This window comes from Anabrus simplex, chromosome 8, assembly GCF_040414725.1.
Source record: "Anabrus simplex isolate iqAnaSimp1 chromosome 8, ASM4041472v1, whole genome shotgun sequence".
Taxonomy (NCBI): Eukaryota; Metazoa; Arthropoda; class Insecta; order Orthoptera; family Tettigoniidae; genus Anabrus; species Anabrus simplex.
Genome location: NC_090272.1, coordinates 81692860 through 81712028, shown reverse-complemented (window position 1 = coordinate 81712028; position 19169 = coordinate 81692860). Strand labels below are relative to the sequence as shown.

Here is a 19169-nt window from a genome sequence, read left to right as displayed (position 1 = left end):
ATTTGTCAAGGTCATTAAAGGAGCTAACCACAGAGATGCCTCAATTCCACCATAACTGTAAAGGTCCACATATTTAGACAACACAGAAAAAAGAATGGTTTCAAAAAGAACCAATTAACTGCCAACGGCATCGATGACAGTGTCAAATGCATTCATCTACGTTAGCAACATTGCATTCTATTTTATCAATTGAAAGAAATAATAAAAACATTGTGAGTAATATTTTACTCTGAGATGTTAAACGAATTAGTGAAGAATGTGGAATCCATTTGTAGCTGAATGCTAATACACTCCTACTGAATTTACAAACTTTGTAACAAATACACAGGATGGTAGGAAATAATGTGAACCAGGTATATGAGTGTTAGAGGAGTGGTCATACTGATAAAATAATTTGCAAAAGATAATCTGATATCTCACGCCATTGTCATTTTAACAGCTGCTAGAGTTAGCCAAACAGATTGCTTCGTAGGCTTTGTGAGGCGATGTTGCTAAAGCTGCAAGTGGCTTGAGACAGGCTTGAGGGCACCAATCAAAGAAATAAAATTTTGCCCAGGAAAAGATAAAGGCAGATCTCCAAACCAACACAATCGCGCCATAGCAGGTACAGTACAGTGACACCGGCTGAAACCCATGGTGTGTTTGATGCTGATTTCTCGCCACACTTCTCAAGCTGGCCTTAAATCTCATGCAGATTTAGCAACACCACCTCGCAAAGCCATTTGAATTCGTCCAAGAAACAATCTGATTGGCAAACTTCAGCAGCTGATAAAATGACAAAATGAAATTACCACTATCTATCATCTGATAAGCCAGTACATTACATTAATTATAATTCTAAATAAAATTATAAAAATAGAAGTATATAAAAGAGGAAAACAACCTAAAACCCAACCTATATGAATATGAGTTTTCTACAATTCCAATTAATACCTAGAATATAAGGCTAAAAGAATGAACACTAATAATTCAACTCACCAGTCGTACGAACCCAAGGTGGATTCTTGGCAGCCGCTGCTGCAGCTCCAAATTGAGACATCTTTCTTGCTTATCAACCCGCCCTGTAAATGAAAGAATAAGGTAATAATAAGTGATTAGTTTCCCAAAAGCACACTGTAAGTGTCCATGGTTACTGTAGTTGTATGAGATTTTATATGTATTATTCATTACATTCACCACGCCCAAGAAACTGGTGCTGGAGAATGATGATAATGATGATATTCATTACATTGCAAGTTAAACTGATGTACTGCAATGTAAATGTCAGAAGGGTAATAATGAACAAATATGCACTCTAGAATACAACAAAATAATATTTAATTAGATGAAAAAGTAATTTATTGTGATAGTAATTTGTCCACTGTGTATGATACAAATTCGTCAGGGGCAAAATTTTGACAAAAACACATACACAGACACACTCTCTCTTAATTATAGACTGTTATGACCATCAGCATTCAGTCTGCAAACCTCTGTGAATTTATTAAATGCCTCTGAAATCCTCTACAGTAAAACCTTGTTAACCCGGACCAGTATTGAAAAAGAAATTATGCTGTTTAGCGTAGTAAATGAAGACTTGTTTTACAGACAATAAACCCTGGTTGTCCGTATGGTCCACCTAGAATAGGTGGTTAGTGAAGTACCGATACCGGTGCTCGCATCGGAGCTCTTCTGTTGGTCCGTAGTGATTGTGGTCTGTTGTGTGATTTGTTACATGCTGGTCATCCATCCAGTGGGTGACCACGCATAATGTTGCTTAACTGTGGTGCATGCTTAACTGTGTATGTGTGCTGTTTCTGTTTGTCTGTAGGCGTGTGTTACGTTGCGTGGATGTGTGTTGGTGTCTGTATGTGTGTGATGTGTTTTATATAAATGCATAATGTGTCCAGAAGAAAAAGTACATTCGGTGACATGACTTGTACAGATATTTTGTATATGATGTGGCTCGCCCTGTTTGAGTTCAAGGTTTGCCTAGCTTGGTGTTGCGTTCGGAAATTTGCAACGCTGCATCGTATGTTAAGTTCGTGACTTGCTCTTTTAGCATATTAAAAGAGCAAGTGTTTGCGGGTGTTCAGTGAAAAAAAATCAGTGTCTGTAGGTGTTAAATTTGGAAAAACAATCAGCATCTACTGTTTGCAGTTGGTGGCACACCATCTCGGCTGTACACGAGTTCCAGTGCTTTGAGGTAGTGAGAACTTAATTTGTCTTGGCGGGGATTCTTGGTGGGTGGGGGAGGGGTTAGTTGATGATTAACTGTCTGGTGGGCATGGGGTGTGGAGTCTGGCTCTGGGTCGAAAGTAGTTTTAGTAGGAGGATGTTGAGTAGGGTTGAAATATCCTGGTTGGGCTGGGTAGTGAGGTCTGGGGTGGAGGGTCCTGGGTTCGAGGGTGGAGGGACAGGAAGATTTTTTTTTTTTTTTTTGCCAGTTGCTTTACGTCGCACCGACTCCGATAGGTCTTATGGCGACGATGGGACAGGATAGGGCTAGGAGTGGGAAGGAATTGGCCGTGGCCTTAATTAAGGTACAGCCCCAGCATTTGCCTGGTGTGAAAATGGGAAACCACGGAAAACCATTTTCAGGGCTGCCGATAGTGGGGTTCGAACCTACTATCTCCCGAATACTGGGCACTGGCCGCAATACAGGAAGATTTAAGAGTGGGGGAGGTTTATAGTGTGTGAATAGGTGTTGTGCGTGCCTGTAATGTGCTTTAACTGCCTTTTTGATGAAGGGGCATCCAGGGAATGAGGCGGCATGACTGCCTTGACAGTTGGCACACCTCGTCTGGTCTCGTGGCACCGTGCAAGCACTGTGACGGTGAGGACCACCACATCTGTTACATCGGGTAGACTCAAGAGCACGTAGCAGCTGAGTGATGTAGTTTTAGACAGTTAAAACACTGTATTACGAGTGTGGGGCGGGCGGGGGGGTTGCAAGTTCGAGTTCCTGTAGCGGTGTTACGTGTTGGTGTACTGCTGGACTTGTGAGCAGGTTTTCGATGCCTGCTCTTAGTCTGAGTGTATTTGTGTAGTGTATCCGTGCTCATTGGTGGGACTGATGGGATCCCACTCCCGGGCTCGGTGGTAGGTTGAAGGGTGAGGGGGGATTGTGATGAGTGTCTGTGCATGTGGGTGGATTAGAGGCTGTTTCCGGGGATAGTTCAGCCTCGGTCCCGTCTGTCTGTGTGGTCTTGGTGGATTGGGGTGGTAGGGGGAGTGGAGAGGGTCGAGGGGGGAAGGTTTGGGTGCATGAGTCGGCGGTTTCAGTAGTATCGGTGGGAGGAGGGGAAAGGTCATTGTTAGTATTATCAGATTTGAGGTTGATTTGAGTTGGAGCAGGGATACCTGCCTTTTGGAGTGTACTGAAGATGTGAGGAATTGATCGGTTTTTGATGGGAGTGATGAGGAGGTGACAGCTGTGCGTTTCCTAGATGACTGTGATGTGCCGGCTGATGATGGTTAGTATAGCTGCAATAATTGATTGGCGGGTAAGTGGGATGGGTCCTGGGTTTGTTAAGGGTAATAATAGGATATTGCACTTTTCAGATGTAGGGAAGGAAGTGTTGTGTCTGGTATAGTGGAAGGGATGCTCGAAGTCGTGCTGCTCTTCCTCTTCTTCGCCCTCTTCCTCTGAAGTTTCTTCAGCTGGTGGTTGGTTTTCTCGGAATTGAAATCTGGCTTCGATATTGGGTAGTACTGTCTTGATTTCTTGGTTGGCAGACTGATGGATGGTTGGTGAATAGGAAGACAAAGTCACCTTTTTCAAGGGTACTATGTATGAGGTGGGTATAGGGTTGGGATGTGGTGGCAAGAAATTTTCTGTAGATTGGGAAATTCTTCTTAGACGAGGGGCTGGCGAGAACAAAGTAGTTGGTTTTGTCATGCCGTTGATCTTGGTTGAAGGTGATATTCATGGGTTGGGAAAAATCGGAATATGGGCCCCAGCTACACGGTCCACCGAGGTTGTCCATATTCCTTGGGTAATACTTGGCTGGTGAGTGACAGGTGGGTTGCTTGGTTGGGATGAGAAGCACTGGAATGGTCAAACTCCGTGGACGACCAGTCGCATTACGTGGTGCACACAGTGGGTGCTAGTCGTGCCAGGTGTAGTTTTGTCGGATCGTGCCAAGACAAGTCACGAACAGGCAACAACACTGTGCACGAGACAAATTGCTTTTTTCCTAGGCTTCCTTAGTGTGCCCGCACAAGGCAGGCCGGTCTGCTCAGGTCTGGTGTGGCTGGCTGACTGGCGGCGACCGCAGAAAGACCCATATGGGTATATCAATTTGGTCGGACCGCGCTGAAAACTCCGTCGGCTGTAGCTCTGCGCGGCTAAGTGGCTGGGGCGAGTCGGGGCTCGCAGCTGTTAGCAGTATGGTGGAGAGCTCCTGGCGGCTTGGCACAGTATTAGTTTGTACCGTGGTAGGCGCTTGTTGGGAACTGATGGCGAGCTGGCCGTTTGCAGGGTGCTAGCTCGGTGCTGGTCTCTCCTTGATGTACTCTCTTCGAGTTCCTGGCTGAGAATGAACTGCCATAGAGAAGGCCTAATGGCCTTAACTACGCCAATAAAGACATTTATCTATCTATCTATCTATCTACTCAAATTCTCTTGCCAGCGGGCAAGTTCATTGCACTCACCCCACCTGCTGTTACTACACTGCAGACTGGTGATTCAACCTTCTCCTTTCCCCACCCACAACTCGCACTTGACACTGACCAAGAAACAACGTTCCTCAGTTGCACTGCAATCTCGGTAGTTTCGCGAGTTTTCCTAGCGTCACGGTCAAGGTACAGTATCGTTGGGCTGTTTTGTTAGCTTGTTGTCCGCAATGGCAACAAAGTGTAAAAACATTGTTGTGACTATGGAAAAAAGGATGGAAGCATTGACAAGAATTGATAACAGAATTGTTACAGAACATTGCTGCTGAGTTTGGAGTAGGAACATCGACCGAATCTGATTGGAAAAAGAACAGAAAACGCACTGAGGACTTTTATTTCAAGATGATTTCTAAGGACAGTTTACATAATCGGTGTAAAGCAAAAACTGCTAAACTAGAAACTCTGGATGAAGCATTGCTTGCCTGGTTTTGTGCTGAAAGAGAACGTGGTTTGCCGATTTCTGGACCCATCATCCAGAAGAAAGCATTGATTTGAACAAACAGTTGCCCCATGGAGATCCAAGCTTTACAGCTAGCCAGCGATGGTTGGACAGATGGAAAAAATGGCATGGAGTGCGTTAACTTACAATCACTGGGGAAAGCTTGTCAGGTAATGTTGAAACGGCAGAAAAATTTAGAAAAGAGTTTGAAGACTTTATTAAAAATTAAGAATTGACGGCAGATCAAGTTTACAATGCCGATGAATCCGGTTTATTTTCCCAGATGTTGCTAAGTAAAATGCTAGCCTCAAAAGTAGAAGATTCAGCGAAAGGGTATTAAAAAAGGGACTGCCTCACCATAATGGCTTGCAGTAATGCATCAGGAAAGCACAAACTTCCTCTCCTTATAATAGGGAAGTCTAAAAAAAAAAAAAAAAACGTGAATTGAAAAATGTGAAACGAGATTCATTGCCTGTCATTTACAGCTCACTAAAAGGTGCTTGGATACTTAGTGACATTTTCAAACAATAGTTTTTCCAGTATTTTTTGCCATCAGTAAAAATATATTTGACGAAGTGTGGCCTTCGCAACAAGGCAGTTTTGCTGATTAACAACGCACCTTTGCAATTCTTATGTAGAATTAATTACAATGTCAAAAAACAAGGAAAATCTGCAAGAACTCCTCCAAAAAGGGAAGCAACGTAATCTCTTCAACAAAACTCTCTTCAGAAGGCTATCATAAATATCTACAAGGAATTGAAAAAGGAAGTCATAGCAGAGAGTATCTACCACAGTGATAACTAAGGTCCGGATTTTAAGATTTTAACCTATTTTTTTTCCTCGCTATTTAATTCACAAATTTTGATATATTTGTTTGTTTCACACTTCCTGGAACAGAATATGTGAATTTCACTGCACCTAAAAAAACTTAAATGAGGGGTTGACACCTAAAATAACCTAAATAGCTGTTTTACCTCCTTCAAATAAGGAATGTTATTTTCCCTGCATTGTAAAATTATTTCCACCGCAATTACAAGCAATAGGACGGAGGTAGTTCATGTTACTACCATTAAATGCAGCACATCCCATGCTTCTCACTACATATGTGACATCAGGTGGCTCCTTGATGCATCTGATAGAAGGTCAGGAGGAACGTAAACAGTTTCGCCTCCAGTCGTCCACAGAGAGTACAGCTGGCAGAGTGCGGGGTATCTGGTTCCTGTAGTATTTTTCTAACCGTAATTGCTGTATAGCGAAACAATGTCTAAATCGCACTTATTGAGAAAATGGATTGCTACAAATGGACACTTCACTACGGATGGTCGAGTAGTCTTCTGTCAGGCATGCTCCAAAGAAGTAAGTTTCCCGTAACTGATCTAAAACCTGCATCGCAATACCCTAGCTCACTTACTGAAGAGTACTTAGGATTTGGATTCTTCATTTCAGGTTAAATGTGAGCAGAAATCCCATCTTGAGCAGCATAAATCTGCAGCTGCTCACATGGCTAGCGTAGCGAGGAGAAATAACTCCAGCAACAACAGTAAGCAAACGTTTATTTCTTCCACAGTTGGCAAGCCTGAAGATAACTTTAATTTTCGCCTTTGTCAGGAGTTGGTGTCTGCAAACGTCCCATGGAATGTGCTAAGTAACCTGACCATGAAAACATTCTTAGGAGACATCAGTGGCCGCAGTATACCTAATGAATCCACTTTAAGGAAGAATTATTTGCATCCTGTTTACAAGAAGACATTAGATGAAATGAGAGAAGATATAGGCGATCACTATATTTGGTGTTCTGTCGATGAAACATCTGACAGTTGCGGTCGCTTCATTGTGAATGTGGTAATAGGTAAGCTGGATCAAAATGAACCAGGTAACGCTCATCTAATTCTTTGTAAAGAAATAGAACAAACTAAAAACAGCACAACAGCCTGCGCTGTGAGGGATGCTTTACACATATTGTGGCCAGCAGAGAATCAAGATAGTAAGTTCCTTTTGTTAGTGACAGTCAGTGCTGCCTACATGTTGAAGGCAGGGCAGGTTCTACAGTCCTTCTACCCGAGCATGCTACACGTTACGTGCTTGGCCCACGGCCTGCACCGCCTTGCGAAGGAGATTAGAAGCAACTTCAGTGACGTCAACAGCGTGGTTTCTTCAGTCAAGAAAGTTTTCCTCAAAGCCCCAACACGTATACAGTTGTTTAAAGAGAAACTACCAACAACACCTCTTCCTCCTGAGCCGATACTTACCTGCTGGGGAACTTGGCTGTCTGCTGCTATTTACTATGCTGAGCACCTAGAGGAAATTAAAAATGTCATCAATGACTTGGATGAAACAGAAGCTTCCTATATCGTAAAGGCCAAGAAATCGCTCGAGTGCCCAACCCTCGTCGCTTCCCTAGCATATATTAAGACACATTTTTGTTTTATACCAGAAGCTATTTTCCAGTTGGAAGGTGCAACCTTGCCACTCAAAGATTCCCTGGATATCATTGGCAATGTTTCCAGAAGAGAAATACCTGGGCCATTGGGAGTGGCATGTTCTTCGAAGCTGCAGAAGATTCTTCAACGCAATCCTGGTTTTGAAGATATGAAAGTCATCAATTCAGTATTACAGGGTGAAAAGTATTCAGGAAAATTACCCCTACAACCTAATGTATTAGGATCTATGTACTACGCTCCAATGACGTCATGTTCCGTTGAAATAACTTTTTCTTCATGTAAGAATGTGTTACATGACAACAGGAAATCATTTATGCCAGACAATTTGGGAATGTACGTTGTTATTTACTGCAATGCCAAAAAATAACCTACAAAGGAAACAGTACAGTGTATTCTCTGTGTATTTTTATGAATATGACAATGTAAACTTTTGTGAAATAAGTACATAAATAAATTTTACAGAACGACGAAAACCAAAAAATATTGCTGCCTGGAGGCAAAAACCTAAAATAACCTATTTTAAGAATTCAATAAACCTAAAGTGAAGGTTTATGCCACCTAGAAATCCGGGCCCTAGTGATAACAAGAGTTGCAACATTACCCGGGGGTAAGAATTTATTTTAATGTGTTTCTATGATTAAGTTTCTGGCATAATGAGAATCAGCTGAAATGAAAGGAAACTTTGTGATCAACCTAACCTTGTATTGTATTGATTTGACTTTATGGGCTTACTGTTCGCATACTTAGCCTTTGTGTATTCTTATTGAATAATGGCATATGTGTATTGCTAGTGTGATTTCACTTCAGTCCAAAGAGTAATAACAAATTTCAAGATGGGGTCACCTAGAATAAACTTCAGAAATCTGGACATGACCGATTTCTGAGGGAGGAAGACCAGTTATTGTTCATGCTGGAACAAAAAGGGGCTCTGTACCAGGTATACTTTTACTTCATTTTCCTGTTATTCTGTGTTGAAATTTACTGACAATATTCTGCTGGGTTCTATCAGTGGTTTTTGACTTTGCCTTCTCCGATGTTAAGGGGTCTCTTGGTTATTCCAAAGACCTGCAGGTATTCACTCTAGGCCAAAGATTAACTTTAGAGAGAGGTACTTCAATTAAAACTTCTCTTATTTTCAAGTAACATTACTGTATACTGGTATCAGCAAATTACTTGTAGACCTATTTATTAGGTTTGTTCTGTATCAACAATCTTCACCTGAGTCAGTTTATGACTGCTGGCTGTCAGACAATTTCTTTCTAAGCTTCTTATTTCTTAGTGCCTGATTGAGGTTCAGTTTCTCAAGGTTTATGGTTTTCGGAGACTCCGAGGAGCCAGAGTTTTGTCCCACAGGAGTTCTTTTATGAACCAGTAAATCTACCGACATAAGGCTGACTTTCACATACCATGGACTAAACCAGAATCAAACCTGTCAAGTCTGGCACAGAAGGCCAGCATTCCACCGCCTGAGCTACTCAGACCGGCGTGAGGAGTTTCCTCATCTGCCAGTTGCAAGTGCCAAACCTGTACTTGGATTGGTTCCTTCAGTCACAAATACAACAGGCCACTGCTAAGATGAAAAATGGAAAAAAACTGGCCCTGATGACATTCCAACTGAGGCCTGGAAATGACGTGGTCAACGTGGAGCTAAGTTCCATGTAGTCCTCTTTAACTGGGTTGTGGAAGAAGAGACAGCTCCTCAAGTCTGGAGCACTAGCACAACAGTGCCCATCTGGAAAGGCACGGGAAATGTCAATGTGCGTTCAAACTACTGACCAATCCACCTTCTCTGTCTTGAGTGAAACTTTTTGAGTGTGTCATCAATAACCGCCTGTATTATATTATCGAAGTTAGCTCTAACCAATATGACTTTGTCATATGAAAAGGGAAAACATACGCCATAAATGCTGCCAAATTCTTCCCCACAGAGGAATCGTGAAAAGAGTTTGTTGATTTACATGGCGTTCCTAGTCTAGAGAAAGCATTCAACAGGGTACCTCATGAGCTAATCTAGCACACATTTTTTTTTTTGCTATTTGCTTTATGTCGCACCGACACAGATAGGTCTTATGGTGATGATGGGACAGGAAAGGTCTAGGAATGGGAAGGAAGCGGCCATGGCCTTAATTAAGGTACAGCCTGGTGAAAATGGGAAACCACAGAAAACCATCTTCAGGGCTGCCAACAGTGGAGTTTAAACCCACTATCTTCCGGATGCGAGTTCACAGCTGTGTGCTTCTAACCGCACGGCCAACTCGCCCAGTAGCACACAGTTTGATCTTATGCATCCCAAAAGCATATGTCTGTTAGACACAACCTCTATACCACCGTTCCAGCAGTGTTGTGAAATTTCCTTATGAAACATCGTCACCAGTATGACGTCTGTCAGGGTTCACCTCTCTTAGCTCTGCTTTTCATCCACTGTATGGATGATGTTATGGCGGGTATTCAAGATCTGCGCCCATGGACTTGCTATGATGATGCTTTCTTAGCCAGAGTAAACCAACATGTTCAAGATGGAGTGCAAGAGTGGAATTTCAGGCTGACCACAAGCGGACTATACCTAAATGTCGTGAAAAAGAAGGATGTGGACTTCAGACCGCCGGAACCATCTAAGTCGGCAACAAAGACCTTGATTGACTGAGCGTTCAAATATACTATCATCATCATAATCATCATCATTTCCCCTATTCCAGTTGACACTGCGTGGAGGCAAATATGGTTGCTTTCCACTTCACCCTGTCTCTCCCCACCATTCCTCATCCAATACCGTGTTCCAGTCCAGGTTCTGTTGTTCTATGCTGTTCTTTAAAAGACCATCCATTGTAATCTTGGTCTTCCTTGCCCTTTCTTCCCAGTCATCTGTTTTTCCAGTGCTTGTTTTGGCAGTCTCTCTTCTTTCATTCACTTCCTAAGACCAAACCACCTCAGTCTGTTCTGTTCCAATTTGACATTTAGTTTTTGCATATTTAGCACTTAGGCCCCTACCATAGGACTTAATTTATGACTCTATCACTGAAAAGTTTCATTTCAGCTGCTGTACTCTATTCTCATCTCTCCGAGTCACTGTCCAGGTTTCTGCTGCATATGTCATTATAGGTAAGTAATATCTCTTGTACATTACTTCTTTAGCCTTTATTGATACTACATCATCATCATCATACAACCTCTCCAGTTTGCCGGGTACAATGGTGTTGAATGAATCTTCACCATCGCTGACTGTCCAGAAATGTCTTGTCTCTCATCACTGACTTCCGAGTCCGGCTCCATGGCTAAATGCTGGCCTTTGATCACAGGGGTCCCAGGTTCGATTCCCAGCAAGGTCGGGAATTTTAACCATCATTGGTTAATTTCTCTGGCACGGGAGCTGGGTGTATGTGTCGTCTTCATAATCATTTCATCCTCATCACGACGCGCAGGTCGCCTACGGGTGTCAAATTGAAAGACCTGCACCTACAACATAAAAGTAATTGAGAAGTCTCCACCTTATCAATACATTAATGTATTTACTAAAGTAGTAAGTCAGTACTGGTTTCGATCCCTAGGGGATCATCCTCAGCTGACACACAAAATAATTTATATAATTACAAAAACATCACATATGGGAGATTGTACCTTCAATAATAGTCCAATTGAATCAGACATTGAAAGATTGTTTGTTGATATATTAGTTGATTCATCTATTGGCTTAAAAATACCATTGTGTGAGGTATATAACTTTGTTATGTCTAGGTTATTGAACATCAAGTGGATTTTACACTTGTTCACATTAATTATAAAACTGAGATAAAGTTTACACTTATATGCACTAGTGTTTGTAACTGCTGTACAGGCTTGAAAATCTATAGTATTGAGGCATATTGTTTCATTGTATTTAATCTAAAAACATCTGGGACGTTACATTTTTGTAAAACTAGTCCAGTTGGACCAGGAATTAAAAATACTTATTAAAATAGAAAGGATTCTGAATTTAAAATTCCTTGTTGTATGATATATGTTGCCCCGTGTACCTATTTTTAACGTAAAATGGGGTTTACACTTGTTTACATTAGTATTATAAAATATGTATCAACATTATCGTCTTATAGTGTACAACATAAAAAGTTTTGATCCGACATAGCAAGCCGGTTAAAAATATTTGTAAATCAGGTGAAATAGTAACAAATGGAATAGGTACAATTCCTTATTCTAATTTTCACTGTTTACATTACTACACTGCACTGGTGAATTAGTAAGTATATTGTAAGTCGAAGCTTATGTTGCTTTATCATTAGTTGAGATTTTCATGGATTGTTGCTAGTGATGAAGTTATCTTGCTTTGTAAATATCAGTGAAGAGTTACATATGCCGTCACTGAGTCAAATGGTGACTGTTATGATTTGAGTTGCGTTTGATGTGCTGTGCATCTTGAATGAAGTTTAGATTGAGAATATGCGTTTATAGTGGTGATAGCGTGGAGGCTTCTTATATGTTGTAGAATGTATGTAACTGCAAATAGAAATAATCGGTGTGAGAGATAGTGTATGATAAACTGTGGAAGGTGAGTTGTGTGTTGGATTACTTAGGTTGAGTGCTGGTGCTATGTGCTCTGTGCGGCTGCCTGTCGAGATCTGTTTCGTGTTATCCTGGGATTGTAGTTAGCGGCGGCGGAGGGGAGGTTTGGAGGGATGGGAGGAGTGCTTGTGAGGGGAGCGGAGTTGGAGTAGGGGGAATCTTTAGGCGGTTCATTTGTATGTGTAGGTCGTTGTTTGTTAATTCTTTTTAAATAATAATTTGTTAGGAGGGGAATGACTGCATTGAACAGGATATTATTTTTATCTGTGGTTTCATTTAGATTGAAATTTGGGTTGACGTATTGATCTAGATTTATGTAGAGTTCTTCTAGTATGCTGAGTAAGGGGCTCTTCGGATTGGTGTTGAGAATTTGCATGTCATTGTTGATATTTGTGAATCTATGTTTTTGGTCATTAATATGTTGTCCCATTGCTGAAAAATGTCTATGTTTGACTGCGTTTATGTGTTCATTGTATCGTATTTGAAAGTTTCTCCCGGTATGTCCTATGTAGCTGGCTCTGCAGTCATTGCATTTCAGGCGGTAGACACCCGAGTGGTGATATTTATTTATATTATTGACTGATTTGGAATTGTATAATATGTTAGTGTTGCTGCGTGTGGTTTTGTATGCTATTTTCAAACCTTGTTTTTTGAAAATATTAGTAATGGAATGTATGTGGTTGTTATTATAGGTAAATAATACATAGCTTTTCTTGTCTTTAACAGTCTGGTTAACTTGGTTTTTGATTGGTTTTTTATTTTGTTAATGATTCGGTTTATCATTTCTCTTCTATATCCGTTTTGTTTAGCTATTTCATGTATTAGATTCAATTCTTTGTTTAAATCTTTTTTCGTGATCAATTTTGTGGTTTCCTGTTCATTTAAAAGGAAATGAGTGTTTTTCAGTAAAATTTTGAGGTTCTTTTGAATACTATTGGTGGGATCTTTGTTCTTAATTTGGAAAGTTTCATCTTTAAAACAAGTTTCAGTTTTTGTTGTATATTCATCTTTATCCATGATTACTGTTATGTTTCCCTTGTCTGCCTTGGTTACTAGTATGGTTATTTTGTTGGATTTTGTTTTTGAGCTTTTTAAGTTGTATGTGGTTTATGGTATCTTGCTTATTAGTTTCTTGGTTGATTCTATTGATATATTGTGGCAAGGTTTTTTTTTATTTCATATCTAATTTCATTTTGTTGTTCCTGAGATATTTTGTTTATGGCATTCTCAGTTTCAGTGATGATAGTGGTGATATTCTCAAATACTGAGTTATTTTTCCAATTATGTTTGGGCCCCTTGCTCAGTATAGTAGATTCTGTTTCATTAAATACTATATTAGTTAGATTTTTCATTGGTGGATGGAATACATGTTGGTTATTTTCAGTAGTTGTAGTCAAGTGTTGTCTATTGTGTGTATTGTTGTGTGTATGCTGATTTTGTGATTGTTTTAATGCATTTGGTTTTTTGTTTAGTGTATTTTGCTTTTGCATGGCTATGTTTGCTATTTTTTCATTGGTTACTTGCTGAAAGTTGTTCCAATATATGTTTGGTAAGTCGCGTGAAGCTTTGGGATGTGTTTCATACATTTGTATATTAAGATGTTGTTTCTTTTTGTACATGAATTTAATTTCTTCTTTGAGCTATATTTGGTTTGTCTTTTTTTTTTTTTTTTTTTTTTTTTTTTTTTTTTTTTTTTTTTTTTTTTTTTTTTTTTATATTCTGGGTTTGGTTGGTGTTCCTGTGTTTGTTGTTGTATTTCCTAAGAAATTTTGGAGTTAAATTATTTCGCAGACATTGCTTCAGAAAAGGGATGTTTTTGACAACATTAGTGATTTTGATTTTCAGATTTTGGTATCTGTTTGCTACTCTTTTTGCCTGGTTGGCTGTTCTATTATACCTATTCCATTTGTTACTATTTCACCTGGTTTACAAATATTTTTAACCGGCTTGCTATGTCGGATCAAAACTTTTTATGTTGTACACTATAAGACGATAATGTTGATACATATTTTATAATACTAATGTAAACAAGTGTAAACCCCATTTTACGTTAAAAATAGGTACACGGGGCAACATATATCATACAACAAGGAATTTTAAATTCAGAATCCTTTCTATTTTAATAAGTATTTTTAATTCCTGGTCCAACTGGACTAGTTTTACAAAAATGTAACGTCCCAGATGTTTTTAGATTAAATACAATGAAACAATATGCCTCAATACTATAGATTTTCAAGCCTGTACAGCAGTTACAAACACTAGTGCATATAAGTGTAAACTTTATCTCAGTTTTATAATTAATGTGAACAAGTGTAAAATCCACTTGATGTTCAATAACCTAGACATAACAAAGTTATATACCTCACACAATGGTATTTTTAAGCCAATAGATGAATCAACTAATATATAAACAAACAATCTTTCAATGTCTGATTCAATTGGACTATTATTGAAGGTACAATCTCCCATATGTGATGTTTTTGTAATTATATAAATTATTTTGTGTGTCAGCTGAGGATGATCCCCTAGGGATCGAAACCAGTACTGACTTACTACTTTAGTAAATAAATTAATGTATTGATAAGGTGGAGACTTCTCAATTACTTTTATGTTGTAGTATCTATCAATACGGACATGAAGCTAATAGATTATAACAGACCTGCACCTGGCGAGCCGAACATGTCTTCGGACACTCCCGGCACTAAAAGCCATATGCCATTTTATTTACTGACTTCCGATTCCTTCCTCTTCTCTCCATATCCGCTCTCAGCTGGTGTAGCCAACTCTTCCTAAGTCTTCTCAATGGCCATCTTCCATAAACCGTTCTTTCTAGGCATGCATTCATTTTACATGTCCATACCATGTTAGTCTCGAAGTCCTTAGCTTCTCTTGTATCGAGTCCACTTCCAGTTCCATTCTGATGGCATCGTTCCTTACACGGTCCTGGCATGTTTTCTGGAGGGTAGTTCGTAGAAAATTCAATTTGCATGCCTGCAGTTTACTAACCTCTCTTTCAGAGTACATGTTTCTGGACTGTACACGGTTGTAGAAGTTGGAATTACAGCTACTCTGTTTACTATTATTTTCTTTATCTGCAATACCCCTGCTGGAAATAATGTCAACTAGGTATCTGAATACCTGTACACATGTACACTGATACATCCTTGTTCCGTATTAATCTCTGTACACTCATGATTGTAGCAACATCTGGTTGTAGTTTTGTGTTTACAGAAGGTTGTCCAGATACTTTGGTAAATAACAGAACTAATGCTTTATTGTTTTCACCTGTCAAATCTATTACACCAGCTCAGATCAGCCAAAAATTTGATCTGTTTGGTACTGTGGCATTCACTGGCACTTCAAAATACCGTGGTGTCACACTAAGTAGAGCTCTGAAATTCTGTCACTGTCTTACTATCACTCACATCATTCACAACACTCTTCAACCTGGCTTTCTAAAGCGTTTTACGGTAACTCCAACCTTTCCTTAATTAGAGCTACAGTCTTTGCCTTCAAAGCAACTGACGTTCAGGGTGCGCTTTCATTTTGTCATTTAAACTCATTTTAAAAGCGTAGAAGTGCACCCTTTTATTGGCAAATTATAGATTAACTCTGTATATAACTATTAACTGTGTAGGGTATTACCTCACTCCACCACCTGAAAGCAGGTAGAGGTTTGGAAAGCAAAGATACAGGTTGCAGTTTGTTGAATAATATTAGTGACACTTCCGTACCCAGTGGAAATATTCAGGAAAGAGAGAAAGCATATAAAAAGGATGTGCAGTGATACCTTAAGCAGTAGAAAGGAAAGATAATTCCTTTATGATTTCCAGGGACTCGCCATCCTGCCCTAGAAGTAATGTTATATGGAAGAATTAAAACCGAAACTATGTAAATAAGCTGAATGTGATCATTAGTTGTGTTCCTATTGGTTGGCCAAGTTTCGTACAGTCTCTGATACAGCTCGCATAATGTCCAGGTACAGGGCTACCCAATTTAGAGAAAGTGAGAGAACGGCCAATTTGTGAAAGCGTCATGGCATATGTGAGATGCAAATGTTTTTTTTTTTTCTACTGGCTTCACGTCGCACCGACACAGATATGTCTTACGGCGACGAAGGGGCAGGAAAGGGCTAGGACTAGGAAGGAAGTGGCCGTGGCCTTCATTAAGGTACAGCCCCAGCATTTGCAAATGTTATATCCGTAATTTATTAATTTCATAATTTTTATGGGTAATTTTTGGTCCATGTTGACTTTTACCTAACAATCTCATTACAATGAAAAATAGGTGATGATCTGAGTCCGTCTAGTCAATACTATAAAACAAAATTCTTTAATACATATTATCTATCGTACTTGTTTCAAAAACACAGTACATTCTCTTCATCAGCGAAGAATATTTCCTAAAATCTTGGAAGACTTGATCAAAACCACATGCTACAACATAATATAAACACCTTACAAATAAATTTTTTTTTAAAACTATTACTATATAATGAATCATCTTCTAATAAAAATCTCATTCGTATTAGTAGGATTACAATTTAAAAACTTCAGCTGTTAGATGTAAATCAAAACTATTATCCAGACCATCTGGTTTGTATCGCAGTCGCCACAATTTGCTTGTAATAATAATAATAATAATAATAATAATGGCATGTGGCCTCCGGAGAGGCCTGGTGCAGGTCTTTTGATTTGACACCCGTAGGTGACTTGCACATCGTGATCAGGATGAAATGATGATGGCACATACACCCAGTCCCCATGCCAGGGGATTAACCAATTATGGTTAAAATTCCCGACCCTGCTGGAAATCGAACCCGGGACTCCTGTGACCAAAGGCTAGTACGCTAACCATTTAGCTACAGAGCCGGACAGTTTGCTTGTGACTGAGGTGCTCTCGTTACAGCATGCCTCTTTTCCAAGAGACATAGGAAATGGCAATATCTGGAGACAATGTACTTTAAACATCTGCTCTACGGTTACAAGAGGGTTATGAACGGGAGCTGATATATACGACTTTATGCTCTATCCTGAAGCCAGATTTTACAATTTAGAACTAGTCACCTTCCTTACGAGGTTAAAACATGTGTATAGAAAAACCCGAGGTTAAATACTGGGATTCTAAAGTAGTGAACAACAGAGGAACAGCAGACATTTACATATATAAAATAAGAGTTTTGCCTGTACATTGCTCAGAATTTGAAAAGAATGATATTTCTGTATCGGTCATGTCCACAGTAACGAGGAAATGCACTTTTTACTTTTCTGTAATTTCTGTCTGTCTGTATGTATGTATGTACACGCATCACTAGAAAACGGCAAAAGATTATTTAATGAAAATTGGTATGCAAAGTCGGGGAATAAGTCGCTACAATCTAGGCCATAAATAAATTTTATTTACGCTGATAGAAATGGTAGTTTAGGGGAAGGCCTAAAATGTAATTTTTAAATATTTATGTTATTAGTAGTCCTATCTTAATTAAAACTGGTATACAAAGTCGCGAATAACTCGCCACAATCTAGGTTATAAATAATTTTATTCACGCTGAGTGAAATGGTAGTTTAGGGGAAGGTCAAAAATTTAATTCTCAAATATTTACCTTATAAGTGAGTCTATCTCAATGAAAATTAGTATGCATAGTTGGAAAATAAGCCACTATAATCTAGGCTGTGAATCATTTTATTCACGCTGAGTGAAATGATAGTTTAGGGGAAGGCCTAAAATTTAATTCTCAAATATTTATATAATTAGTGGTCGTATCGATAAATACTACATAACTAAAGTTATATAAAATTAAATTTCCGATCATTTATGTCATACATTTTTACCGTACCGGCTATGATAACAGATATTCATGAATTTGTAATTTTGTTGCTAAGTCCATATCAACGCCAAGCCACGAGAACATGGCTTAACAGAATTTAATGAAAATCGGTATGTAGAGTTGGGGAATAAGAAACAACAGTCTAAGCTATAAACAAATTTATTCACCCTGGATGAAATTGTAGTTTAGGGGAAGGTGCCTAAAACTGTAATTTCTAAATACCTCTGTTATTGGTCTTTATCGAAAAGTATTACATAACAAAAGTTACAGAGAATACAATTTCCGATCATTTATGTTTTATTCAGTATTACCGTACCGACTATGGTAAGAGTGGCATTTCAGAGTCGGAAGAAAACTAAATGTGAAGGCCTACAATATCAAAAGTGCATAACATTGATCAACAATAACTACTTTGACCAGTGTTTGTTGTGATGTTCTTTGTCTCTTATGCTGCCTCTCAACTCCAATAGACGTGATTACTGCTGCGTACCGAGTAAAACAGTCTGACTGAATATTGGCGGGAAATTGCTGGGAAGTTAGAAAACTTTATTCTTTAGCATTCCTCTGGTTCATACATTTTCTGATACCGTACTGCTGGTACGCAACACACTGGTTCATCATAGTATTCCAGCTATTTGATCCCTACTCTGACTTGCTGTTTTGAATGAGCAGTGTGCATACTTAAGGCAGAGGCTGATTTAGTAGTAGTAGTAGTAGTAGTAGCAGCAGCAGCAGCAGCAGCAATAATACCCGGTCTAGAATAACAATTTAGGCCTATTCCAAATTATAGCACACAATTCACTAAACAACTCAAAATTCAACCCTGAAAAGAGCCGTTTCTCAAGAAAAGCTTCTTCTTCTTCACTGTTATTAAATTCTATATGCATTTTATTTCAAATTAGCAGTGAAGAAGGGGTTTCTCCTCTGGCTTGGATGAAAAATTTGCCTCCAATTCAGGTAGATTTTTCTGCCGGCAGTGTAGTGAATTAAGATTTTCTGACTCATCGGGTACTCCTAGGAAACAGATTAGTAAAAGTTCATAGTTTTTACCCTGGGAGTCTCCACTATTCGACACCCCCACCCGGCCAAAATAAGACTGAGCGTGTTCACGGATCACGGCTCTCTGCGGCTTGGTCATTCCAGCTCTGGAAATTTGGACTCTTAGATCGGCAGCGTAGTACTATTTGTTAAAAGTGACAATGTGTGGTTTTTCATTTGATTGAGTATTTCATACTAAAGCATTGCTTTCAAT

At 39.3% G+C, this 19169-nt stretch overlaps 1 protein-coding gene across 3 annotated transcripts in view; it reads right to left on the bottom strand.

Annotated features, from left to right (window-relative positions):
* The window catches only part of LOC136878809 (cell division cycle and apoptosis regulator protein 1), a 351110-nt gene that overhangs the window by 328897 nt on the left and 3044 nt on the right, over window positions 1-19169 (bottom strand). For all 3 annotated transcript variants that reach the window (XM_067152300.2, XM_067152302.2, XM_067152301.2), the window contains exon 2: window positions 979-1061. In XM_067152300.2, the coding sequence (XP_067008401.2) occupies window positions 979-1039 (61 nt within the window). In that variant the 5' untranslated portion in view covers window positions 1040-1061. The remainder of the gene's footprint in view (window positions 1-978; window positions 1062-19169) is intronic.